Source organism: Paramisgurnus dabryanus, chromosome 21 (genome assembly GCF_030506205.2).
Source record: "Paramisgurnus dabryanus chromosome 21, PD_genome_1.1, whole genome shotgun sequence".
NCBI lineage: Eukaryota > Metazoa > Chordata > Actinopteri > Cypriniformes > Cobitidae > Paramisgurnus > Paramisgurnus dabryanus.
The window spans coordinates 8,495,017-8,521,449 of record NC_133357.1 but is presented as its reverse complement, the minus strand read 5'-3'; the positions used below and the strand labels follow the sequence as shown (position 1 = coordinate 8,521,449).

At 37.1% G+C, this 26,433-nt stretch overlaps 2 protein-coding genes across 4 annotated transcripts; one reads left to right on the top strand and one right to left on the bottom strand.

Moving 5' to 3' along the window:
* The first annotated feature begins 502 nt into the window (after positions 1–502).
* LOC135750314 (cyclin-dependent kinase-like 5) lies at positions 503–18,871 on the top strand. Of its 3 annotated transcripts, XM_065269103.2 has the most exons (15): positions 503–671; positions 754–874; positions 1,910–1,969; positions 4,146–4,236; positions 4,309–4,498; positions 4,756–4,836; positions 7,122–7,285; positions 8,491–9,526; positions 9,873–9,974; positions 10,472–10,577; positions 10,773–10,866; positions 13,218–13,323; positions 15,744–15,866; positions 17,520–17,702; positions 17,788–18,871. In XM_065269103.2, the coding sequence occupies exons 1-15, from the start codon at positions 561–563 to the stop codon at positions 18,112–18,114; spliced, it is 2,895 nt and encodes a 964-aa protein (XP_065125175.1). In that variant the 5' UTR covers positions 503–560; the 3' UTR covers positions 18,115–18,871. The 3 variants fall into 3 exon arrangements, with proteins under 3 accessions (XP_065125175.1, XP_065125176.1, XP_065125177.1); XM_065269104.2 differs by lacking the exon at positions 9,873–9,974; XM_065269105.2 differs by lacking the exon at positions 15,744–15,866.
* A 551-nt stretch (positions 18,872–19,422) lies between these two features.
* LOC135750315 (retinoschisin-like) lies at positions 19,423–23,449 on the bottom strand. Its single transcript, XM_065269106.2, has 6 exons — positions 23,343–23,449; positions 22,751–22,776; positions 22,503–22,665; positions 21,888–22,029; positions 20,179–20,374; positions 19,423–20,004 (listed from the first exon to the last, which is right to left on the bottom strand). Exons 1-6 carry the CDS (start codon positions 23,386–23,388, stop codon positions 19,852–19,854), a joined length of 726 nt encoding a protein of 241 aa, XP_065125178.1. The 5' UTR covers positions 23,389–23,449; the 3' UTR covers positions 19,423–19,851.
* Between the last annotated feature and the right edge of the window lie 2,984 nt (positions 23,450–26,433).

Here is a 26,433-nt window from a genome sequence, read left to right as displayed (position 1 = left end):
GGAAAGAGAGCTGTGATCTACTTTACACATTGATAGATATAACATCAATTCAATCAACCACTTTATCTTTGTAAGTTGCTTTTATTCAAAGTGATTTGATGCAAAGTGAAATGATTCATTACAAGGTTTACAGTTTATCAGTAAGTGTGTTATGCCTGGAAATCAAACCCATGATCTTTTGCACTGCTAACGCAATGCTCAGCTGACCCACAGGACCTTCAGCTTAACGTTCAGACCGGTAAAATACTTGTTTGCTTAGCTTGCAGGCTTTACATTTAAAGTGGTGTTTGTTTGCTGTAGATAGTGTTTGTAGCTGCTCATGAGAGGCATTATCATGTGATTTCTTATGTTGTTGGCAGAGTTTTTATGTGCATAGAAAGTAAAATGAGTTTCTTGCTTGAAAGTAATTAAGGGACTGAAAAAAAACATATTGTGCATTTATAGTAACATTAATCAGACACGTAAAATGTTCATTTTTAAAAGATGCTAAAACATGAGAGACAGGTGAGATAAAGGTTTTCTTTGACCATGCAGAAAATGAGGAGGTGAAGGAGACGACCATGAGGGAGTTAAAGATGCTCCGCACGCTCAAGCAGGAGAACATCGTGGAGCTAAAGGAGGCGTTTCGCCGGCGGGGGAAACTCTACCTGGTGTTTGAATATGTGGAGAAGGTAAGAGAGACCTGGAGATCCTCAGTTTGACTGTATTTGATGTATTAAACTCATCTGATGTAAGTTTGTGTGTGTGTTATAGAACATGCTGGAGTTGTTGGAGGACATGCCAAACGGTGCTTCACCTGAGAAGGTTCGAAACTACATCTTTCAACTGATCAAAGCCATTAATTGGTGCCACCAGAACGACATTGTTCACAGAGGTGAGAGAGAGAGAGAGAGAGACACACACACACACACACACACACACACACACACACACACACACACACACGGGTGATTCTCACGAAAACTTGGTTTTAAAAATGTCAAGCATGAAAATGTAAAAATTGCTTAAATTTACTTTTTTTCCCACCAGACATTGAAAAACAAAGTCTGGAGTAAATGGGAACATTAATTCAAACACTTTTACTTATCATTCAACACTTTTTGTAACATAATTTCAAAAATTAGTCCTAAAAAATCTCATTACCGCAACAGTCAGAAAACATCAACACTGACATATTTTCAAAATGACATGACAAACCTGAAAGAACATAATTTGGAGATTCTGCACATGCATTTAAAATCAAAGTATTATGCTTCTATTAATTAAATTAACATTTATTAAGCATCTGTTGCGGTAATGATAATCAAAATGTCGTGTAAGCATTCTGACAAGACAATATTTCAAATTAACTGTAAAAAAATGATCTTACCTGGTAGCCATCTTGAAGTAACTGGTCCATGTGCTTGGTCACTCAAAATCAAACTTTATTAAAATTCTGTATGTGTGCTTAAACTGTTCTCAAAAAGTGTTGCGGAGGATGAGAACATCAGGCATGGACACATCATTTTCCTAATTTTTCTTCATTATTATTATACATGAATATTCAGTAAATATTTTTTCTGTCATCTAAAGTAGTCTAGCAAAACATCCATTTATTTTTTTTCTAAATATTTTTGTGTTAATTTGATTAAATTACAACATAACGCATGTTCAAACACAGCCGGACACATTGCGGTAATGAGAATTTCAGCAAAAAATGAGATAAAATTGACAAATGATAAATTCTTATGTTGAAATCACACATTGTGCCAGGTAGAACACAGTATTGTGTTAATTCTGAGGCTTTTTAATATTACTGTATTACACATTTTATAGCTAAAATCATTAGTGCCGTGGTGTTTCAATGGTTTCGTGAGAAACACCCACAACACACAAATGCACGCACTAATGTCTCTGTTTCTCTCTTTAGATATCAAACCAGAGAATCTGCTTATCAGCTCTGATGATGTGCTCAAACTCTGTGACTTTGGTAAGTTTTTGCTGTCATGTCATCATTCAATGACCAATCAGTGCATTGCAATCAATCAGAATTTAATTTGAGGAAGGGCTGAAACAACAACTCAATAAAATTGATAAAAATCGATAAAGACATTAATTGTCAACGAATTTCATCCTCAATTATTTGGTCTGCAAATATTTTTGCAACGCGCCCATCTCGCCGATCTTTATTTGAGTGTTTTTAATAAAAATATTTTCATTTTCACCATGATGCGTATGCCCCGCCCCTTTGATTGCCCCGCCCCCAGTTAATTGAGTACTCGTTCTTCAGACCTATGGATTAATCGAAATGAAAGAATGAGATAATTGCCCATCCCTAATTTTATGATTAATTGATATACATTTCTTACATACTGTTCCTTTAAAGTTTGAATGGCCATTGGGCTGGTTTTGTTATGTGGATCTGGCAACCCTGACAGGACAATGACGGAAGCAAAAGCGCATAATGCAGAATGCTGTTTAATAAAGACTTTTGAACTTTTAAAAGTTCACTTCTACACATGAAAACTCTAATTATTGCCTTATTTAGCTATAAGTGAAAAATCTAATTGAGTAAATATATATGGTTTTGTCCAATTAGTCGATTAATAGAAAAATAATTGCACGATTAATCAATTATGAAAATAATCGGTAGTTGCAGCCCTATGTTGTATGACTCCCTGTGGAGACCCCAAACACTTTTATCTCCAGTTAAACATCTGTGAGTAAATTGTATCTTGCAAACTGTCTATTTGCTGTAGAGGATTTCTATCAACATTCCCTGTCTTCATAAAAGTGTAAATCTGTAAGTCACACACATCTCTTTATCAACAAGCTGTTTGTTTTGAAGATCATTCATGTCTGATGACAGCAAATCATTTATCTCTCACTCCAGACTGTCTGCCCTCAGACTAATGATATTAACCATCACAGAAACATCACAAAATCAGTATTTTACCAATTATTTGGCCTTTTTTATTCACTGGGAGTACTTTAGGACAGTAAACATTATTATAAATGTCTGTCAAATTCAGGTTAAAGTCTCATAATCTCATGATAAGATGAGCATCAGAGTTTAATTTCAATCTTTATCGGTCAGCATTAAAGATATTAAGATAATATTTTCACAGAATGTTCTTACATTATGCAGAATGATTTTATGTAGAAAACAATAAATCACTAAAAATTAAGCTTGGTTTACACAGACTAGATCACATATGTGACCCTGGACCCTGGTCATAAGTCGCATGGGTATATTTGTATGTATACATTGTATTGCTCAAAATGATCAATTTTCTTTTATGTCAAAAATCATAAGGATATAAATAAAGATCATGTTCCATAATACAGTAAATATATCAAAAATGAATTCATCATTGTGTTGCATGTGGACAACATTAAATGTGATTTTTTTCAATATTTAGATTTTTTGCATCCTCAGATTCCAGATGTTCAAATATTGTCCTATAGGCTTAAGCCCAGCTGCACTACTTCCTGAACTTCAGCCAGCTCCTTGTTTCCTGTCTTCCATTATTGGACAAACTGATTAATCCAGGTGTGTCTGATTATTGTTGTTGTGACTATTGAGGTCAGGCACACCTGGATTAATCAGTTTGTCCAATAATGGCAGACAGGAGAGAAGGAGCTGGCTGAAGTTCAGGAATTCTATTCTATATATTCAGGAAGCCTATTGTAGAAAACCATACATTAATGAAAAGCTTATTTATTTTGTTTTTAGATTATGTGTAAATCTCAATGAAAAGTTTGTTCTTTTGTTCTTCAAATTCAAAACTGGATTGTTTTATTTTCCGTTAAATGAAGCAAATGTGGACCACAGCCCATCAAAAAGACCCCATAACTTATCTAATGGTAGTTGAATAAAGCCTTTATCATGTGTGAGCTCCTTGACACTACATTGGTTGTATGAAAGCATCAGTTTTTCTCATTATGATAAAGCTCATATACGTGCATGGGGGTATCTAAACCATAAAGTTTTTATTTTATGGTGATCTATTACTTTTACCTATTCATTTATGCATTTGGCAGATGATTTTCTCCAGAGTAACTTCCTCAGGAGTCAAACCTGCAACCTTAACTAACACACTGAGCTACAGAAACATTTATCTGATCTGATCTGATGTGTGTGTGTGTTGTTATTTCTGTGGTAGGTTTTGCACGGGATCTCTCTGAAGGTACAGATGCAAACTACACCGAGTATGTGGCGACCAGATGGTATCGTTCACCAGAACTTCTGCTCGGGTGAGAGAAACATCATAGAAGTGAGAGTTAAATGGGTGAGGATTGTCATTAATGATTCACTTTCTCTTTCAGGGCTCCTTATGGGAAAGCAGTGGACATGTGGTCAGTGGGATGTATACTGGGCGAGTTGAGTGACGGTCAGCCTTTATTTCCAGGTGAGAGTGAGATTGACCAGCTCTTCACCATCCAGAAGGTTCTTGGACCTCTGCCACCAGAGCAGATGAAGCTCTTCTACAATAATCCACGATTTCACGGCCTACGGGTCAGTCTGGCTCTCTCAAAATCTGACAACATGACATCAGATTTTTACTGTCTTAACTACTGCTGGGTCATTATGACTTCATGTTAACAATTAAGATGTTTTGGAACAAATAGACAACAAATGAAGTATTCCATACACTTCTTATAAAAACGATCAACCTAGTAATCAAACAGTAAAATAAAATAGTTTAGATGATGTGATTTTGTGTTTTGTGTTTTAGCAGTTGCACAATAATGTGTGTGTGTGTATTTGTGTAGTTCCCATCAGTGAGTCATCCACAAACACTGGAGAGAAGATATCTTGGAATCATCAGTCCAGTCATGCTTGATCTAATGAAGGTAAGAGATCAGTGTCTACCTGCTTAAATCTGGAAAATATCATGTATTGTAAATTTACTGAAGAAACTAAATATAGATCAGGTTTGAGTTCAGGTGTAGAGTTGATTTAAAGAAGTGATGGGCACTGATTGGCGTAAATGTGGGCGCCGCCATGTTTGAGCTCTTTTGTGTAAAACGTCCGGTGAGCCACTAAATGGTAGTCGTATTGCGAGTGATATGGGTTTTCCATTTTGGCTAGCTAGTTGATGTTTATTACAGGGATTAAAGTCGGAGAAAAATCTGACTGGATTTTTTTCAGGGCAATTTATTCTTTTAACCTAGCTGGCTAAGCTAGCACTTTTTTGTAATTGTTGACATATTGAAGTCTCCAGTGGCATAACAATACACTATGCAAAGACACGTACCTGGCTGTTTGATGTTTTTTAGCCCACAAACTAAAAGGCTTGGAATTCTCCCTCATTTTCAAGCCAAGTCCATCTTCATTTTTTTTTTACACATCAGAGCCTTCCTGCATCACACGCTGAAATATAGTTTTACCGCAGCTTAACATGCTAAAGTCAGAAAACCCGAGGTGGACCCGAAGTGTAACCTTTTTACGGCCTTAAAATTATGAAAAGTAAATGTAATACATTAAAAACAGTAATCTGTCGTAGCGTCGTAGAATTTGAATCCATGTTATTATGAAATCCAGGAAGACCGAAATAATTTGTGCACTTAGGGGTTGCCATCATAGCTAATACAAACGCAGTAAATCTCTACAAAGCATTTGTTTAAACCATTATCCACACACAAGAGCTAAATGTGGATGTGACGCACATGAACCCATTATCTATATCCACACATCCATCCAGTAAAACCTTTCATCGACACTGACAGTGAACATTAAATACAATAATTGTTAAAAACAACTAATATTATTCTGATAAAAATATGCTGGTTTATTTATTCTGCTACTATATATAATTACAAAATGCAATTACAGTACAGAATATATACCACATAAACTGCTTATTAGTTATTATTTAGTTATACTGTTATATTAAAACAATACTGAATAAATGTAGTAGTTTAATATGTTTATTATGGTTTGTTCATAGAACTTACAATGTGTTGAAGATGCTGCTAAAGCTTGATGTGTCGCCATAAAAACTCAATTAAAAATTGCGTTTAATAAAACCTCACACCAGAGCGACAGTTGTGACATTTTAAACCATCGCCTAAAAAGGTTAAAAACACAAATTCTTGGTCTATTTCATGTAGAAACACTCGACTGACTTTCCCATTGTAAAGATACTGGTATGTCTCTGTGCTTTTATAATTGTGCATTGAAGACCCGTCACCCCCGAGCAACAACACAAAATAAATCAATATATCTTCATATGATCTATCAGGGCATTTGTTCATTTCATCCTCACACTGGGTAATACATGGCAGGTGTAGTAAATATGAACTATAACTGTTTTTAATCATGTTTTGTGCTCCCACAACTGCCTATTGAAATGGAATTCTCACACAGAAAAGCGAAATATGTCACATCATGTTTAAAAATAAGGTGGATGGAGCTTTGATTGTCCTCAATGTTACATGAAATCATATAAAAGCAAACATTGTGTGTTTGTGGGTTTTCCACACAGGATATTTATTAGATTTTGTGTGGGTGACGTACAGAGATGGAAACTGAAATGAAAGTTGAAGGATTTCCTGCCATTCCTAGCGTTCTCATTATAAACCCCTATGAAATAATAAAAAACATTCCTGTTTTGGTTTATATCTTTCTCATCTTTCCCCTCACGCACATGTGAATGACTCAAACCTTCATTTATGTGCTGATCGCTCTCTGTGTTTTTGTCATTATAATGTCTGTCTGATGTTGTGCAGTAGATGAAGTCTGATCTTCTTCACCTGTAAACTGACTCACCCACTGCATCACCATTAAAGTTGAAATGTCGCCAGTGACGCCAGTGTTAATGACAGAGAAACAAACATATACCTAAAAACAACATTTATGTAATACCACTGATCAGATTAAATGAACGAATCAGATTTCTAAGACTCTGTTGTTTAGTTATTTGTTGTTTCATCATCATTCAGAATATTTCTGTAGTCTGGACCTATGGTGATATTGAACATTTGTGCTGAATTGTCTTGAAATGCTGCATAATTATAGCCTTAATTTTCTTTATGCAAAATATGTTTTTATTTTCCGTAACGTGTGACTTGAACATATTTTACAAAATTGTCTAACAGAAGTTTTCATGTGGTTTTGTGGTTCTTGGTATTTTCAGAACCTGTTGTTGTTAAACCCAAACGAGCGTTTTCTAACGGAACAGAGCCTGAACCATCACGCTTTTCAGACCCTACGACTGTCGGAGCGACCCGGCCCGCTTACACCCACACCCATCCGATCATCTAAGAGGAAACCTCTACTTGACAACAGCGCCCCCAACAGGTCACGAGGAGTAATACGATTCTGCTAGCATGTTTCATTGAGAAAGAACTTGGTCAGAACTGTAGCATACTATACACACAATATATACTGCTTACTGTATTAACAAATAATCCATGAAACAACCTTCTACTGTTTAAAATATTTATCTTTGAATGCTGTGTAGTTGTGATGTGACCAAAGTATTGAAGGATTTTCATTTTTCAAGTATCTGTTTTTTTTTTTACTCCAATACATTTTAGAAATATAGCTTGTTTTACATTTAATAGTTTAGTACATTAACTCTTTCCCCACCAGCATTGTTTTAAAGCAACACTATGTAGTTTTTTACCTTTGAATAATGTCTCTAAAATTATTTCAGTGATAGAACAACTTTTAACTGGACAAATTGTACTGTTGCTGCAACCTGAGCAGCCTCCTAGCTGCTACAAGCACACTCTGCAAGTGGCGGTGGAGGGTAGGAAACACAGCCCCACCCCTCCCCCTGCCTGCAGAAGAGTGTCTGATACCAGGCACTGTTGCGCTTTTCAACCACATGGGGGAGCTGTAAATCATTTTTATATGGAAACTACATAGTGTTGCTTTAAAAAGTTGACAGCCAGCGCCAGCATATTTTATGATTTTTCACAAAAGTTTAATGCCTTCCTGAAAATCTTCTTCTTTAAACATATAAACATACAATATATCAAATATAAAAACAGATCCTCTGCTTTAAAAAAAAAGGTTCATCTTACCTTCATTTGTTCACTTTTTATCACACCTCAAATATGGGTGAGTTTCTTCAAAAATACAACATTTTGAGCAAAAAGCTGAGATAATTGCTTTTAAATGACTTTTTTTTTAGAGATCAGATTCAGAGTGATGATTAAAGCTTACATTGAGTTTTTACTGTTTTTGGATCAGTGGATGCTTCAGTGTTTTATAAGTTGTGTAAGTGCGCCACCCGGTGGATAATAGCGGAAATATGGATTGCCGTAAAAACTCGTCATTGGCAGGGAATCGCTTTCTCTATTAATTGCTGAAATAACTCGTCAATGACAGGGAAAGAGTTAAAAATCAAGTACTGCCTTTTACTAAATTAAAACTGCTACTTACTTTTACTAGATGTTTAATATATTTAGTTATTAAATGAAATGTTGTGTAATATATGTTTAGGACATATTGTAATGCATCTTAATATTCATGCTAATCTTTCTGTGTGTATTTAGGGGTCATGTTGTGAAGTCTTCAGGTCACCATCGCACTAACAGCCGAGACTGCTCTAGTCTGCCGCGTCACAGCCACGAAGACCTTCACCCGTCCAACGCGGAGGCTTTCCTCAACGGATCGGTACCATCCGCTAACAGCTTGAGTCCGGTTATGCATTCCAAATCCTTTCAACTGCTCAACCGCTCTGCATCCTGCGGTAAAGACCTGGCTAGTTTGCAGCACGCAAAGGAGGCCAAATCTAAAGTCGCCGATTTTGACTTTGGGAAACCCACGGATGGACCGGGTGCGAAATACCTGAAATCGAACACGCCTCGTTCCCAAAATCGCCATTCCTTTGTGGAGGGCAAGACTAACACACTAACAGGAGACCGAGAGAAACAGAATCGTCACGGTTACGGCGAGTCAGCGACAGGGAAAGGGTCGTCCTCCTACCTGAGTCTGTCAAAGAGTCACGGAGCGCTCGCCGACGCAAAGTCCGTGACTAACCTCAGCGACATGCGCCTCCACCCGGACGAGTCCGCCGGATCTCCCCGGTACTTCCCCGGCAGCTGCCTGGACCTCAACTTGAACTTGAACCTGCCGACAACGGGCAGCCCTTCACTGCAGCACGGGGAGCGTTCTGCACACAGTCCCGTCGTAGGACGTCGCGGTAAGGGGGAGCGGGAGGGAAGCGCGCCGGAGACGTCCGTCCGACGCTCCTCATCCCGGCAAAAAAGCCAGCAACAGAACGAGGGCAACCCCGCAGATTCGCTCGACCCCGGAGGACTTAACCTCGCCTCCTCTCGTGATTTACCCTACGGCGTGGGCTACACCAGCCCCTTCTCATCCCAGCAGCGACCCCACAGGCATTCCATGTACGTGCGAAGAGAACGAGGTCGACCCCACGGGGGTGAGACGGGCGGATTAGCAGTAGGTCAGGGATTGCCCACCAGGGCGAGCAGTTTACAGCTTCTCACCCCTCAGCTACAGCATCGAACCCTGCCGAGACAGATGGGCAGCTCCGTCTCACGTGACGCGGGGTTGGATGACATCAGGGTTGGTTGAAACTGATTGATCTCATCCTTCTGTTCGTGTCTGCTGTGTTGTGTCCGCTTAAAGCATTGCGGCATACTTTCTTTTACACTTGTGGCATGTGCGGAGCATCTATGGTCTGGATGAACCCTGAACATGTAGTTTGTAATATTACATCTCTGTTTCAAACCCTAGAGTACGTTTGCAGGGTTGTACCTATAGTACAGTATAATGTCTAAAAATGTGTCTAGCTAGGAAGCTTTGTAGGGTTTGCAACAGAGTCAACATCTATATGAGTGTCTGTATGAATGAATGAATGTGTGCTGCTGGGCGCTTTTTGCTTTACCTGCTGTCATCTTTCCATAAACAGAACGAGCCCACGGCCACAGAGATCAATCACACGCGACCCCCAATCCGGGAGTCCACACGGGACAACACTGCCGCCTTTCACACGGCCCGACAAAAGAGCGAGGTCCGCATCATCCAGCCCTTTTTTTCTCTCTCTCTCTCTCTCTCTGCTGCCCATTTTCCTGTTTGCTTTGCTCTTTTATTTAGAAAGTGTGGTTTGATGTACACAAATGTTGCATGCATTATATTTCATATTAATACCAAATTAAACAAAAACAAGGTTGTACACATTAAAAAAAAAAAAAAGTAGAAAAAGTGGAAATGCCTAAGAAATTCATGGAACGGCTATAAATTAAGTTTATCAATAAAATAATCGATACTTAAATGGCACTAATAGAAATATGTATGTTTTGATATATTTGATATGTACGGATTATGGTGGATATACACATATCGTTTCCCAGAATGTTTTGGTTTTCCCGGAAGAGAAAGTGAAGCAGCTTTGTGAAATCTTCAACAGGGAACCTGAGTTCACTTTTTGAACTTAGGGTTGAACTTTTTGTGTTGTGTGACTGTGTGTATCATCTTTATGTAAATGGGTGATATATCTGTGTGCTGTAGGGAGGCGTTTATCACGAACAGATCACAGATGACAGCGGATCGGCCAAAGAAAACCGAATGATTTACAGCGACTCTGTCCCACGTCGGGTCGGGAGCTTCTACAGAGGTCTGTATGATCAAACCTGAGTTTACATTTAATCTGACAGCAAAGTTGGTCATGTGTAGAGAGCGTTTATATATAAATGTCTTAAAGGTACAGCATCAGACACAGACATTGACTAAAGGTTTTTGTTTTGAAACCCTTGACAAGTTTGAAAATGCATTACACCTGACAAACTTGTTTGTTGTGTTGTTTTTTTAGTGCCGTCCCCCAGACCTGATAACTCCATCCATGAGAGTTCAGGTGTCACGATGGATAACAGCTACAATATACACCAACAAACCTATGACCCCTGGTGAGCTCACAACACTTCATACACACACGTTTTAACAGCACTTATTATGCAAAATCCACTTTTACAAGGTTTGGACATAATGGGCCTATTTTAATGATCTAAGCGCATTGTCTAAAGCGCACAGCGCAGTCTAAATGGGTGTGCCCGAACCCACTTTTACTCATTTAAGAATGGGAAAAATGGTTTATGCGCCAAGCTCACAGCCTAAAAAAGTTGTTCCTATTTTCGTAATGAGTAATGGTTGTGTTTTGGGCGTTAAGTTCTATAAACCAATGAGAGTCTCAGCTCTCATACCCTTTAAAAGCCAGTTTTGCCTGGCACCATGCCTAATCCCTATTTAGAAAGCGGAATTTGTAAACTGAAAAACTAATAGGAGGAAGAAGACCCCCAGTTTAATATTAATGTTAAAACATTTTGTTGCTTTTATTTGTATTGAAATTATATATTTTTGGGATTAAAACCTTTATATACATAGAAGTAGAAGTACAAATAGCAGGCTTTTAATTGCTGTAAATGTATTGATATCCTACATAATCATTGTAATCTCAAAATGATTTCCAAATATGCAAGAAAAGGTTTGTACTCTAAAAATACAAACAAGCCATAAAAAATTTACAAACGTGTGGAGAGCCGAAGCGTTTCAGCACTCTGAAAGCGCCATGGGTTTTTAAAAAGTCATTACTTAAAATGTTTCTCATCTCACCATATCCACAGGTACAAAGTCATCATATACATTAAATCCATAGGGTAGTATTTAAAAAACATTTAAAAATAGATGCATTTGTTCAAAGCAAAGCATTGATGGCGCTTTTCCATTGCATAGTACCCCACGGTTTAGTTTAGTTTGGGTCGGGTCAGCTCACCTCACTTTGGCGTGGTTAGCTTTTCCATCGAGTTTAGTATCACTTCGGAGTGGGAGGGATTATAGGCGTGTCGTTATCTTTTCGCTGCTTACTGCTGTGACATCATACACGTGAGAGCGTTGTTGTACATTCCCATACATTCATTTATTTCTCAGTCTGCCACAAAATTAAAATTGGCCACCACAAATAGATGTTTGCACATCGCGTTTATAACTACCTCTGTCTCACATGACAGTTTCTGTTCAAACACACGACCCGTGGCGTCAGTCGACGGCGCTCCGCTGAGCCTCATTCAAGTTGCATTTAAGCATATATAATGCGGACGTGCACGTCGCGAATGTGCCGCCACAAACTGCAAGTCTGGAAAAACTGTTATGGTGTCCCGGATTCTCAACCTGTGGATGTTTTTCATCACTAAAAGGGTGTTTGGAAACTTATAGCAGAACACAGATAACAACATGTTTGCTTGAGACAGCACAAGCTAGCAGTAAGCTAAAGCTAATATTTACATTATAGCGATGACGTGACGATTCTCTCAGACCAATCAGTGATCTACAGTGTTTTCGCGTCACGTTTGGTATCAGCTCGGGTCGCTTGGAACCCCAACCGAGGTGGTACGAAAAAAGTATCGGGTGCTACGTACTGCACCCAATGGAAAAGCTCCCAAAAGTAAGCTGACCCGACCCAAACTAAACTAAACCGTGGGGTACTATGCAATGGAAAAGCGCCATTATTTACTTACCAGCAGCTCTTTACGCCTTCTAATGTCTCATAATCGGTCATCATTTATGTCCAAGAGACTCAATAATAATCTTTTACATTATAATGCTTTAATCTTTCATATTTAAAAGCTTTTTTGTGCTGCTGCGCATTCATGTATGTGATAAGCAAACCCGCATGTTTGTCCCGTTTATAGGCGCATATTACTAACGTGCTCATTAAATAACAAAGATCGGAACGCCCATGGGCGCGAAATTGGGCGCAAATGCATTTGCTATTTAAACAACGTGGCGCTTAACGTGATTGTGCCAGGTTTATGATAGGGCCCAAAGTGTGCTGGCAGTGTGTGAACACAATCACCATACTCTTAGACATGCCATTTTGATACTCTTATCAATGTGAGGTCACAATGATAAACCCCTGCCCACTTACAATCCTGCATTACCATAGTTTCCACCCTCAGCGAGTTGTACTCTGTCCACTAGATACTATTGTCTCAGACTGTATTAATCAGATCTATTTGAACTGAAAGCGCTCAATGTCTGTCTGTAAGGAAGGAAATTAGCATTTAAAGGTACAGACATTAAAACAGCACATTTCTGCTCCCACCCAAATAGGAGTGTTTTAGACATACTATAATAAACTTTACAGACAAATTCTGTGGGCACACCTGTGACTTATATAACATCTTAAAGGCCATAATCGGTGCCCTTTAATGGCTTCAGCTGTATTAGGAGTTTAATCTCTTATGTGTCTCTTCTTTTATAGGGCGGCATCTGAGGCACGGGACAGGAGCTCACCTGAACCAACCAAAGAGAAAGAGAAACAGGGTTTCTTCAGATCCATGAAGAAGAAGAAAAAGAAGTCACAGACTGTGAGTCTATGTGTGTGTGTGTTTTGTGTACTGTACTGTATTTACTGTACTGCATGTGTGTGCATGTAAGAGATTAGTGACCGGGTCCAACTAGTAGGCTACTATAACATATTTAAGCACCAGTTCTTTTAAAAACAAAATTGTATTTGTTTACTCAATCATACGTTGTGAATCTGTGAAAAGTTAAAGTGTGAGTCATGAGTCTCCTGACCTTGTGACCCAACCAGTGCCGGGTGGTCAATAGAGGACGCTAGAGCGCCGCCCCCCCTGCCTCACATACAGGATAATAAAATTATGATTTTTTTGTTCATTGATATTTATATGATCAGAGCAGTGAGAAATGGGGCGGATCTTTGTAGAATTTTAGCCAATTGCTGATTCAAGAAATGAACTCATATTATGATATGACATAAAATTAAGCCAATCAGTGTCCTCAAATCTGATCCGAGGTGGGCAACTTTTCTGTTGCCCCAAACTGCGAAATTCATGAATGAGAGATAGAAGCGCAGTTATTTTGGACAAGCTTCTTCAAAGTCCGTTTGAGAAGATAACTAAAGTTAAGAGCTAGGTCCAGATCAACCTGGCTAGTCCCAATACTTTTGGTTCTCTACCGTTGTTCTTTAACAAGGGGTTGTGTACATGTGGATCCCTAAATATTTTACTACAATCCACATGTTACTACACTTTTACTATAATAAAAGCATGACAATTTAAAGCATTTCAGTTGCACATTTTAACACACAAGACCCCTGAATTCAACAAATCAGTTATTAAAAAAAGTTCTAATATAAAACAACATCGGACCAAATGCTAAACAAATTCTTATGAAATTAGTACACAACAAAAAATGACTTTCTTACTTAGTATTTTGGTCTTGTTTTAGTACAAATATCTAAAATAATATCTGAAAATAAGTTTAGTTTTTAGGCCAAAAATATCAAATGTAAGTGAATTTGTGCTTAAAACAAGAAAAAAATAAGCAAATGTTTAGTGTTTAAGAAAAATGTTCAAAATGTTTTTTGCTTACCCCATTGGCAGATTTTTTGCTTGTTTTATGCACAAAATCACTTACATTTGATATTTTTGGTCTAAAAACTAGACATATTTTCTTAAGTAATTTTGCTCATCAAGAAAAAGCATCTTCATTTAAGAATTTTAAAAGATTTGTACTGAAAACAAGACAAAAATACTAAGAACATTTTTTCTTGAAAATAATTTTTGCAGTGCCCCATCTGCTGATATTTTTTCTTGTTTTAAGCACAAGTTCACTTAAATTTGGTATTTTTGTCTAAAAACTAGACTTATTGTCAGATATTATTTTAGATAAAAACAAGGCCAAAATACAAAGTAAGAAAGTCATTTTTTGCAGTATAAAAGTACGAAGCATATGCTTTTGTAATAACTTTAAAGGGAATGTAAAAAATACTTATTTTATAATCAGAAACAATTGCAAAAGAAGAACAACCAATTAAAGATATTAAAAATATTTTTATATTATTATTATTGTGTTTTTGTTAAATATACCAGTTCCCTATGCACTCTTTTGGTAAATTGTTCTGAGAATTTATGTAACTTTGTTTACCTTTCCTTAATTTTCTACAACTCTTTTAAAGTAATATTCACATACAATAATACACTCTAAAAAACAAACGGTGCTATATAGCACCAAAACAGTTGCTTTGGATCGTAACGATAGAAGAACCATTTTTGGTGCCATATAGCACCGGTGAAGAACCAGTGAAGCACCAGTGAAGCACCAGTGAAGCACCTGTGTAGAACCATATAGTGCTATGTAGAACCATATGTGGTGCTATATGGCCCCTATATGGTTCTACACTGGTGCTTCACTGGTGCTTCACTGGTGCTTCACTGGTTCTTCACCGGTGCTATATGGCACTAAAATGGTTCTTCTATCGTTACGATCCAAAGCAATTGTTTTGGTGCTATATAGCACCGTTTGTTTTTTTAGAGTGTACTACATTCTGATATGTATAAGAGCTTTCTATACAGTATATTATTTTAGTGCCTGCTGGGAAACCTCAGAGCGCCACCCTCAGGCTGATTTGCGTAAGGACACTAAACGTCTGGCAAAAATATGTTGAGTTTCTGAATGTAAAACTTCGAGTTTGTTGGGTCTCCCCAAAACAATTTAGCACCAGCCGCCACTGGACCCAACGTAAACATGTCAAGACTCAACCTGAGCTTAAAATCATTTTGACCTCCTCTGTGCACATAAACAACAAAAACACAAACTATCATCCTCATGTATTTCATTATTCATTTCAAATCTGGACAAAACGTGAAAAACCCAACAGTGTGTGATGTCCGTTTAGGTTGAGATCGGTCACAGTTAGTGTGTTGTGTTGTTGTGTGTCAGCTCATTGTGTCTCTGTGTGAGTTTTGTGTCTCTTGTATTACAGACAGATGCTGGTGAAGAAGGAGGTCCAGTCATGAGGAAACCTCTTTTTCCTCTTTTCTCCTCTCAGAGGAGCTTCACACGGAGCTCTTCTGACAGGTTTCGTCCTTTAGTGGCCACACCAATGGTACACATGAGTCTTCATACTGTACTGTACTCTCATTATCATCATCATCATCATCATCGTGTCTTTACGACTAAACGTCTCTCGCTGCATGACTTAACGGCACTAATCCAGTGGGGTTTGCTACATGTCTCCTCATTGGTTCCTACATCTGTGAAATTTTTCAGAAATTATTTGTGTGTTTGTTTGCCTGGTTCAGATTCGGTTAGGCAAAACTAACAGTGATGATGGATGGTTTGACATTGAATTAGGTGTTGTGAGGATCACTGCTCATTTAAAGGGGACATTTCACATAATGTCACATAAATCTTTGGTGTCCCCAGAGTACATATGTGAAGTTTTAGCTTAACAGATAATTTATTAGAACATGTTAAATTGACATGAGCAAAATGTGTCGTTTTTGGGCGTGTCCTTTAAAATGCAAATGTGCTGATGGCAAATGAGCTGCACTAAATGCCAGGGCCGTGGATTAAGGGGCGGTATTATTATAATAAGATCCCCTTCTGACATCACAAGGGGGGCCAAATTTCAATGATCTATTTTTTCACATGCTTGCAGAGAATGGTTTACCAAAACTTAGTTACTGGGTTGATCTTTATCACATTTTCTAGGTTGATAGAAGCACTGGGGACCCAATTATAGCACTTAAACACGAAACAAGTCAGAATTTCATCATATGTCCCCTTTAACTGCAACTGATCACTTTTCTATTAATAAATGACTTTTGAACTCTTTCCCCACCATTGATAAGTTATTTTGTCAATTAAGAGAAAACACTTCCCTGCCAAAGATGAGTTTTTACTGCAATCTGTATTTCCGCTATTATCCACGAGGTGGTGCTCCTGCCCAACTAATAAAACACTGAAGCATCCACTGATCCAAAAACAGTAAAAATCTGTGTATATTTTGATGATCGCTTTGAATCTGGTCACTAACAAAGTCAAAAAATGCTCAAAATTTTTTCTTTTTGAAGAAACCTACCCAAATACACTGCAAAAAATTATTTTCAAGAAAAACATTTCTTAGTATTTTTGTCTTGTTTTCAGTAGAAATATCTAAGAATTCTTAAATGAAGATGCTTTTTCTTGATGAGCAAAATGACCCAAGAAAATAAGTCTAGTTTTTAGACCAAAAATGTAAGTAATTTTGTGCATAAAACAAGCAAAAAAATCTGCCAATGAGGTAAACAAATTTTGCTTAAATGTTTGTTGAATTTAGTGTTTAAGGAAAAATGTTCAAGATTTTTTTGCGTACCCCATTGTCAGATTTTAATTTAAGAATTTTAGATATTTTCACTGAAAACAAGACAAAAATACTAAGATTGTTTTTTCTTAAATAATTGTTTTTTTGCAGTGTATGAGAGCTTTTGTAAAAATCATAAAAAATGCTGGCGCTGGCTGGCAACTTTAAAAAAAGGCTGGTGGGGAAAGAGTTAAACTAGTACACAACTTAACACAGCATGAAAATGAGTTTAAAATACAACATAATGCAGTTGTCATTTTAACACAACCTATTGAATTCGTTGTATTAAAGAGAAGTAAATGACCTAATGTTTACAATGAAGCTCTATAAGAGGAATCCTAACATTGTCATTGATGAATTTGTTCAATTGTTATCATTGTGATTGACAGTACTATAACGCGTGTCATTGGTCAGGTGCCGAGCGAGGGGCCGGATCAGGTGCTGATGCAGAAATCACTGCGGTCACACGGGCATCAGGGCAGCAGACATCGCACTCGCAGCCGAGAACGCAGCCGTGACCGAGAACGTGAGCAAGAGATGGACAGAGAGAGAGATGCTGATTGGCCGACGGAGAGATTACCTGACACCCATTCCCAGGTACTAAGCTTGATTTACTCTACTGTAACCTGTTCACCTGATTCACTTTACTGTATTTCCCCTCACTTCTTTCTCTCTTTCTCAGCCTTTGAAGTCTTTGCGGAAACTTCTTCATCTCACCTCGTCGTCCTCCACCAACCAGACCTCGTCAGATCTGCATTACTCTCAGTCCTCCTCTAAAGGTGGGAGTTTTGTGGACCCTCGTGGCCTCTCCAGCTCTGTGCAAGTGAAAAGCCGTCAGGCTGCGTATCCGGGACCGATGGAGTCCAGCTGGCACTCCGCCGCTCTGGGTCGACCTGAGGGAAACCCGTACGCCGACCAGTTGACCTCTAAATCCGGCCCAAACGCCTTCAGTCGCCATTTCCGTTCACGATTGCCAAACCTGAACGACCTTAAAGAGACAGCGCTTTAGTGAGCGCCCCCGAATGGACCTTTCATCTCGTATATTAAGGGTAGGCCTAAACGTCTCGATCTTTATCTTTTTTTTTTGTAGTTTTTTATTTGATAGCACTTATATTATATATTATTTATGTATTTTTTGTCATGGGATAACTTACAGAAGATGATATATATCTATATGTAAATGTATAGCACTGTATGTGCAGGCTTTAGTTTATACTTCTACTGTAGTATATATTATCTGCATAGTAACTCTCTTATATTTGCCTAAAGAAGTTGAATGATTGATGTATAGACGACAGTATTTACATTTCTTTTATAGTTCTAGAATAAGACTAGAGGATATATTATAACTTTGTCTTTTTTTGAGTAATTTCTGTTTACAGTTCAGTGAAATATTAAGATATAAAGAATAACAGGAGCTTGTGGTAAGTTTGTGTGCGTGATTGTGTGTATGTGTGTTGCCCAGATAGTGCACGTATTGTCAAGATGTCATATATGTGTCTGTGAACATCTCAAAATGAACATCTTGACAGAAGTGCACATGATGAAAACATCTCGAAACGTCCGTGCACTCTCTGGGTTTTGTGTGGGTCTTTAAAAACCACATCCAGTGAAAAGCCTTTTAAAGGAAAACTAAAGCAAAAACATCTACCCGTACCAAATCTGACCAAATTGTATGACATGGTGTGGCTCCACCTGCTGGCCATCCATATCCACTGCAAAAAACTTTTGATCAAAGGATATTAAAGATAAAGTTTTTTATTTTTGAAGCAAGATTTCTTTCTATTAAATCTATCAGCGTCTCTCCCTCAGGTCTCGAGTTCTTTGAACACAATTTTACATGCAATATCTGAATATCAGATGCAGATTTAGATTGTTCAATGTTTTTGTTTAGGGAAATAGAGCCAGTGTGTGTACTTAAGGAAAAGAAATAACGTTTTATCATCGATTTTATGCAATATGTAATTTCACATTTACCAGATGTTCCTTTGAAATAAAACAGCAGGTTTCTAGAGGAGTCGTGTGTCCTCATACATGTACTGTATGTGGTTAATAATGCATATATGTCAGTCAGGTACCAGAGATGTCAAACAGCAGAATTTACTGAAATATCAGGTCCTCAGTTATGTGTTAGTGATATATGCATCCAATTATTCTGAAATATAATAAAGTCCTGAAACCCTTATTGAGAATATTGTCATAAATCTCATGTATTGATGAATTTTGATGGTTTATTTTTATGCTAAAACTGTTAAAATATGAAGATGAAAATATCTCACATGGCATGAATGATATGCATCATTGATGCAATGCTGTTCTCAGATCACACTGATGTTAGCGTATGATGAAGATTTTTTTCACTTCAGTCTTTTGTCATTTTTGTGTTCAAGCCGATCTGACACTTTTTTCCTTTCGGTATGAAGGAGTTTCACACAGTGTGTTCACACTTAATACAACACATTCAATTAATTCAGTTTTATTTCACAAAAATTTTATTATAATTGTTATTATTTTATTATATAAACAATAACATTTCATTTATTAAATGCAGCCTATTGTCTCTTCTATAATGACACAATGTGTTTTATGTTTTAGCTCAGAAAAGATGTATTTGTTTTGTTGTTTACACAGAAGCTATGGATAATAATGCAGATAGTTTGCCTGTTTTGCACAGATCAGAGATCAGTATTTATGTAAACTAATAAAGAAACATGAAGCTGTGTTTGGACCTGCTGTCAGAGTGATGTCAGGTGCATTTGTTCATGCATAAGAGAAGCTCCAGTCGTATGGCGATGCGCGTGTGCCATCCCAGCGGCAGAATCCTCACGTACCGCGCAACGATGGGCGGCCGGAGCAAATTCTGCACCGTAGAGGAGCGATCCGTGTTTCCATAAAACACCTGACAGATGAGAACACAAAACTACATCAAATGGGGACATGATATCTTTAAGCTTTTTATTCCATGAAATAATCTTTTTTATTAAATCTCACACATTATTTTATCTTTAACTCATTCAAAACTCTGTCAATTGTTGCAGATGTGATCAGAACTGGAAATAAAGGAGATTCTCACCCTGTTATTCCCAGTCTGGTCTTTGTAATAGACCCAGTTTAGGTCATCATGGGTTCGATATTGCAAGCTGTATTTGGTGGTCCATTCATCAGCATCACAGCGTCCCTGAGTGAGGACACCTGACACCACGCCGATCTCCTGTAGGTCCACCTGAAGCCACTGACTCGTGTCCTGAGACTTTGACAGCCATGCACAGCTGACCGAGATGAGAGACAGAAAGTCTTACAGTGTCCTTTAACTTTTTTAATGATGTCTGATGTTTTGAAGCTTCTAATGTTGAACTCTTACTGTAAAAACAGCAACACCCCATAGCCCTACATTAAATCATATTATATCACAGGGTTGTTGAATGCTTTATTCTGATTGGCTGAGAAATTTTCCATGGGTGTTGATTATTTTTCAATTACCGCACACCTAACCTTTTAAATGTTTTAAAATAGGCACCAGAGCAATATTTTTGGTAACGGTTGTACACTGAAAAAAATTATTCATTCAAATGACTCAATTTTTTAAAGGTTGCAATCAATTTATTTCAGCTACATTTAAACAAAAACAATTAGAAAGGCCAAACAAAACAAAAAACTTTTGTTTAAATGTAGCTTAAATAAATTGATCCACTTACCTTAAAAAAAAAATTGAGTAAATTGAATTATTTTTTTCAGTGCGGAATAATTGACTCTGGACCTTTGAATTATTAGAAAATAAAGCACATTATTAAATCATTATTTTCTATAATTCAACAGCTTGTTGACAATTATTCCTTACTTGGTACAACTTCTCTGTCTTGAAGAAGTCAAAATTAGAACTTTTAATACATTTTACGTTGGCTTCTGCTGGTTAATGGCTACTGGTTTGGTAAAAAAAGACATTTCTTTTGCCAAAAATATGTTAAAATATATGCTAAATACATGTTGTAGAAAGTAAAGCATAATTAAACATATTTTTGAAAATATATTTAGTTTTAACCTTCATATATTAACACGTATTTTAAAATACATTTCAGGGGCAACAAATACATTTCCAATTGCACAACCCATACGGAAAAAAATCTATATAAAAATATATAAGTTTGTATAAAATATAAAAGTATTTTTTGCAAAAAAGTAATTTCATTTTAATCTTTTCATACAAGTTTGTAACATACAGTTTTTCTTCTAATGCAACAGGAATATAAATTCTCTAAAATATATTGATAAAAAATATTTTTTGCAAACATATTTCAAAATATATTTCAGCACACATATTTTCTGGCCATTTTTTAATATTTGAAAATATATTTTATGCTGTATGGGCCTGCTCACATTCAGCATTTCAATAACAGAATCAATTTACATCAACACATATCTTAGTGATTTAAACATTGAATTGTGTCCCTCTTGGGTTGACAGGATTTCACCAAGTAAGATGTGATCCTGGATTAACATTTTAATAAAAAGATACCCCCAATTTACCCTTAACTCAAACCCTAACCATTTTTAAACCCTCAAATTAGTGTAAAATAATAGTTTGAGGAGTATTTCTTAAAAGCCCTTAACCCAATCCTAAATCTAACATAATAATTCTGCAATCTGATTGGTTAATGAAAACCATTTCACCTACTTGGTGAAATCACATTCACTGTCTTTCTTATGAAGACAACTGATCAAGGCAGTCATTCTGGTTAACCCTGGTATATATGAGCAGGTAGTCTGATGGGATGGGACACTTACCCAAATCCCTGGCTGTTGAGTCTGGCTTTATTTGGAGTCCAGGAAGCAAACCAGCCCACATATTGTACCTGATTTGAACATGTGACTTGTTCTGCACGCACGGCCCCTGACTCGAACCCCAGCGGTTTGTGATAGGGACACTCTGGTGAGAATAAAAGCACATAAAACATCAGACCATCACATCCAGCATCTCGGGGTAAAAACATGTTAACATGGGTCAAGTGTCATGACATGAGATCTCATCTGTGGTCATCATCACGTGTAGATGTTTGGCAGGAGAGAGATGAGCACTATTTCAAGCCACTTAATCTACTGCATTAGTCTTGAGATTATCTGCTTTTACACTGATCTCTCTCTCATGTCCTATTCCTGGTCTTTAAATATACAGAAGTAATCATGCTGTCTACTGCTCCTCTGAACTCAGGTCTGATGAAGTCTTCTGATGGTTTATGTGTAATCTGTTCATATAACAATAAACTCAGACATTCACAGCATTACCGCGCTGTTATTTGCATTCATGGCCTGGATAACTGTTTCACTCACTATTGGCAATAAGTTAGTTTTAAAAATACGCACACACAAAATCTCTTGAAATCATTCTGTGTGTTCACTGACCTGGCATGCAGTACAGGTATGGGCTCAGTTTGGGCGGGGTGGTGGTGATGGGGGCCGAGGTCGAAGTGGGTCGAACATTTTGACAGTCACCTCTGCGGCCCGTCTGTGATTGGTTCTCCTTCAGATTCATCTCATTCTCAACCTTATTAGGCCACGTGGTCACCTGACACAAACACACACACATCATGACATGTACAATCACACATGTGTAAATGGACACACACACACACATTCACACATATACTGACCTCTTGAGTGTTGACCGCAATGAAAACTGTTTCAGAAATCAAAGAAAAGCAGAAGAAATTCTGACTTTTATAATCAACAGAAAGGATCAGAATGAATAAAGTGCTAATATTGTAGTACAGTTCACAAATAATATTACATGTAGTTGTTATTAAGTAAACTATAAAATAACAGCCTCATGCAAAGCATTCTGGGAATCAGAAATCCTCATCAACCTGTTTTTTTCAGATTTTGGTTCCCAGAATGCTTTGCATGAGGCTGTTATTTTATAGTTGTATTCTGTAAAGATAAAGACTTGTTAATGTTTAATGTTCATTTAAATTTAAACAAACTGTTTTCAGTAAATAACATAAATGTAAATCTACAGTAAGTTACTGGCTAACCGCTGACACTAATACTGTCATTTCTACAGACATTTTAACACTGTCGATTCAACCCAAAGTAGATGACAACCACTGAAAGAAACACTGTAAATATTAAACTATGAGAAAATACTCACTGTGTGTTTAACACCTGTGAGATAACACACACACACACACACAAACACACACACACACACACACACACACACACAAACACACACACGCGTAGTACCTTGAGTTATGAGTATCAGTAAGAAATTGACAGTTTTACGCTCCATCTTGTTCAGTCGTGTGTTGATCTGTAGTGAGCAGCAGGATTCAGTGCTCTGGATTACTGTAATCTACTGTACTCTATTCTGTACTGTACATCCAATAATAACCCTGACCTCTCTACTGAGAGAGCCCCTGAAAAAACTGTATTTTGTTTCATTTAAATAACGACATCATCTCAAATATTTCTCTTCATCTCTTAAAATAAAAATGGAGACAAATGAAGTAATATCAAACAATTATACAGTACAGCTATAAAAGTTTATTTGGATAGTTCACACAAAAATAAAAATCCTGTCATCATTTACTCATTTACTCTTTCAAATCCTATGGATGTCAATGGGTACCGTCAACTTTGTGCATACTATGATTTATCAGAAAATTTAAAACTTATACAGGTTTAGATCAACATGAGGGTGAAAACACTGTAAAAAAGTGTAAAGTTAGATCTTAAAAAATTACTTTTGTTGATAACATTTTTCAACTTTAATTTTTCACTTAAAGTGTTTACTTAAACATATAAGTAAAAAAAAAACTTTGATCATATAGCCTATAGGAGTGTCAAACCTTTTTGTGAGCAAGGGCTACCACAATAGATAAAATCTGGAGAACTTGTTGATTTAATTTTATTAAACTTGATATTTTTGTTTAAAATGTTATCATGCATAAAAGAAGACAAGCTAAAATAAAATATATTATAAATATTAACAGTGATGCTATTAATATAATGATGTGCTTTTGCGGTTGTTGGAGACCACTTTAAACAAGTTTACATTTATTGGTTGAATTTAGTGGGTTTATACAAAGTGAATTGGTAAACAATTGAAGTAAATAACTAAGTTCAATCATACTGGAAAATTTGCCTGTGAAAACATTTGAATAGAGTTTGGTCTGAAAGGCTCAACAGCAGACTTACAAACTTTTCGTTTTTATTTGATTTCCTAAAAAGTTTTTATTTTGTTAAAAATCACACACCTCACACATTCACAAGTTTATCTTAATGTTAGTTAATTGTTTTCCTAGTGGTAGTTCAAGACATGATTTATAGTGGTTTGGTTTCCCTTTATGAAAATATGTTTTTTTTTTTGTAAAAGTGTAGTAATTTTTGGTGTATTAATTACTATCAGCAAAACCATGGTTTTGCTACACTAACCATGTTAAAATTATGCTTTTTTAAAACTGGTCTGTTGAAGATTTATCACCATTTAATAGCATGTCAAAAAGCAAAACAAATCACAAATAAAGATGCTGTGATGAGAGTTTGCCTAGGCCTACTATGCCTTAAAAGTATGCAGCCTACTGTTTTTGTTATGGGAAAGTATGAACATTTGAGTACTTTAACAGAGATGGCACATATTAAATCTTATTTTGACTACTGTTTAGTAGGTTAGTATTCGAATTGGGACGCATGTATTTTGTGAAGCATCAATGTAATTGGATAAATGTGCTGTAATTAAGATTGAAAGGATTCACCTGTGCTGAGATCAGCAGACACAATAAAATGAATCAGCTGATGCTTTATTATAGCACAAGACGCGCGCTCACCACATCTTCACACGCACGGCACTGTAAACTGCATTAAAAATGAAAACTTCATCTGAGAAAACACAGAAACGACAGAAGAAAAACAAGAAGTTTGGGACGCGAAAGAGCAGCACCATGGCATATTCTGCCTACATCTATAAGATTAAAAAGGTAAATAAAACCATTGACTTGTTTTCCCCGTAATTCTAAAATCTAAAATTATATTTGTCAGCATTACATTATTAAATCGGTTTTTTTTTAGTTTAACGCAGCTGTGTACGACACCGCCTCAGTCATGCGCATTTTGACGGACGCGCATGCACAGGTGGGATCAGAGGCTGCCCGGCTCTCCAAGTTCAACCGGAAACGTGTCATCACGCAGAGCGAGGTCCACGCGGCTGCCGTGCGCGCACTACACGAGAAACGTGCATGAGCGCTGTGGATTTGTTCTGTGTTTTTAGGCCTGTAAATAATTTATTTGAATAAAGATGTTTTTTAACTATTGAAAGGAGTGCTTGATTTAGTCGAATGGTCTCTAGTATTTATTCACAGATGTTGCTCATAAACATGACAGACAGATTCAGACCTACAAGACTATTCTTGCACGAGGTTGGATTCGTTTGCGTCTTGTGCTGCTAAGCAGTTCCTCTGAGTTTGACAGCAGCTGCCTTTTCATAAATTTTAAGAGTTCATAGTTCGTGAGTTAAAGTACTCGCCCCTACACCGTCCAAAACGACACCAAAAAACGACTTTGAAATGGTTTAAAGCTGCTCTAACGGTAGTGAGGTTTTACGGTACTTTTACAGCTTTGTGACGGGGTCTTTGGAACATGCGTTATCTTTGGTATGTTTCTAGGCATGTACCATCGATTAGTGTTTTTTTTTTTTTTTAAGGATAACGTAATTGGAACTTTAAATCGTACAACTAGAAATATATTTGACCACTAGATGGCGCTATAGCATCTAAGTGGGTCTTTTGATTACATGTGTTCAGCTGCTTTGGACACGTCAAACAGATCAGGTTTATATTTTTCCTTTGGAACATTAACGATCAATTCAGAAATTTCCAGTAAACTGGATGTGGTTGGTGCATGTTGTCTTTATATAATTATTCTGTTTTTTGGTTTCATCGTAATTTGCTTCTTTCAGGACTATTTTCTTGTATGTTTAAAGCACACAATTTCCATAGTTTGTGTTGGAGTAAAATTGTATAAAGTCCTATTAGTGTTTTTCTTTGGTGCAGAACTATAAAATGTCAGTTGTGGGTTTGTCACAAAAGCAGCCAGACACGTTCAGATAAAATGCTACAAAGATAAAGTTGCACATAAGTTTATATTCATCGTTATTGAGTAATAAATCTCTCCAGCTTTAAATCCCCTGACAAATCACCCTTACAACAACACTAAAGCAAGTGTATTTTCACCGCTGACTGACTCAAGAAACAACTAATCAAATGCGCGGGCTCCGCTAAGAGGCGGGAATAACGGTATTTATGCACCAATAAGAAACCTGCAGGCTGGACCGTCCGAC

What these genes read in the sequence shown, in the direction of transcription:
- LOC135750314 (XM_065269103.2), top strand. Translation starts at nt 561, where the DNA reads ATGAGGGAGTTAAAGATGCTCCGCACGCTCAAGCAGGAGAACATCGTG. An exon ending in TGTTTGAATATGTGGAGAAG is followed by an intron (nt 672 to 753) that starts GTAAGAGAGACC and finishes TGTGTGTTATAG; the next exon opens with AACATGCTGGAGTTGTTGGA. An exon ending in CGGCCCGACAAAAGAGCGAG is followed by an intron (nt 9,975 to 10,471) that starts GTCCGCATCATC and finishes TGTGTGCTGTAG; the next exon opens with GGAGGCGTTTATCACGAACA.
- LOC135750315 (XM_065269106.2), bottom strand. Translation starts at nt 23,388, where the DNA reads ATGGAGCGTAAAACTGTCAATTTCTTACTGATACTCATAACTCAAG. An exon ending in TTGCGGTCAACACTCAAGAG is followed by an intron (nt 22,666 to 22,750) that starts GTCAGTATATGT and finishes TGTTTGTGTCAG; the next exon opens with GTGACCACGTGGCCTAATAA. An exon ending in ACCAGACTGGGAATAACAGG is followed by an intron (nt 20,005 to 20,178) that starts GTGAGAATCTCC and finishes CTCATCTGTCAG; the next exon opens with GTGTTTTATGGAAACACGGA.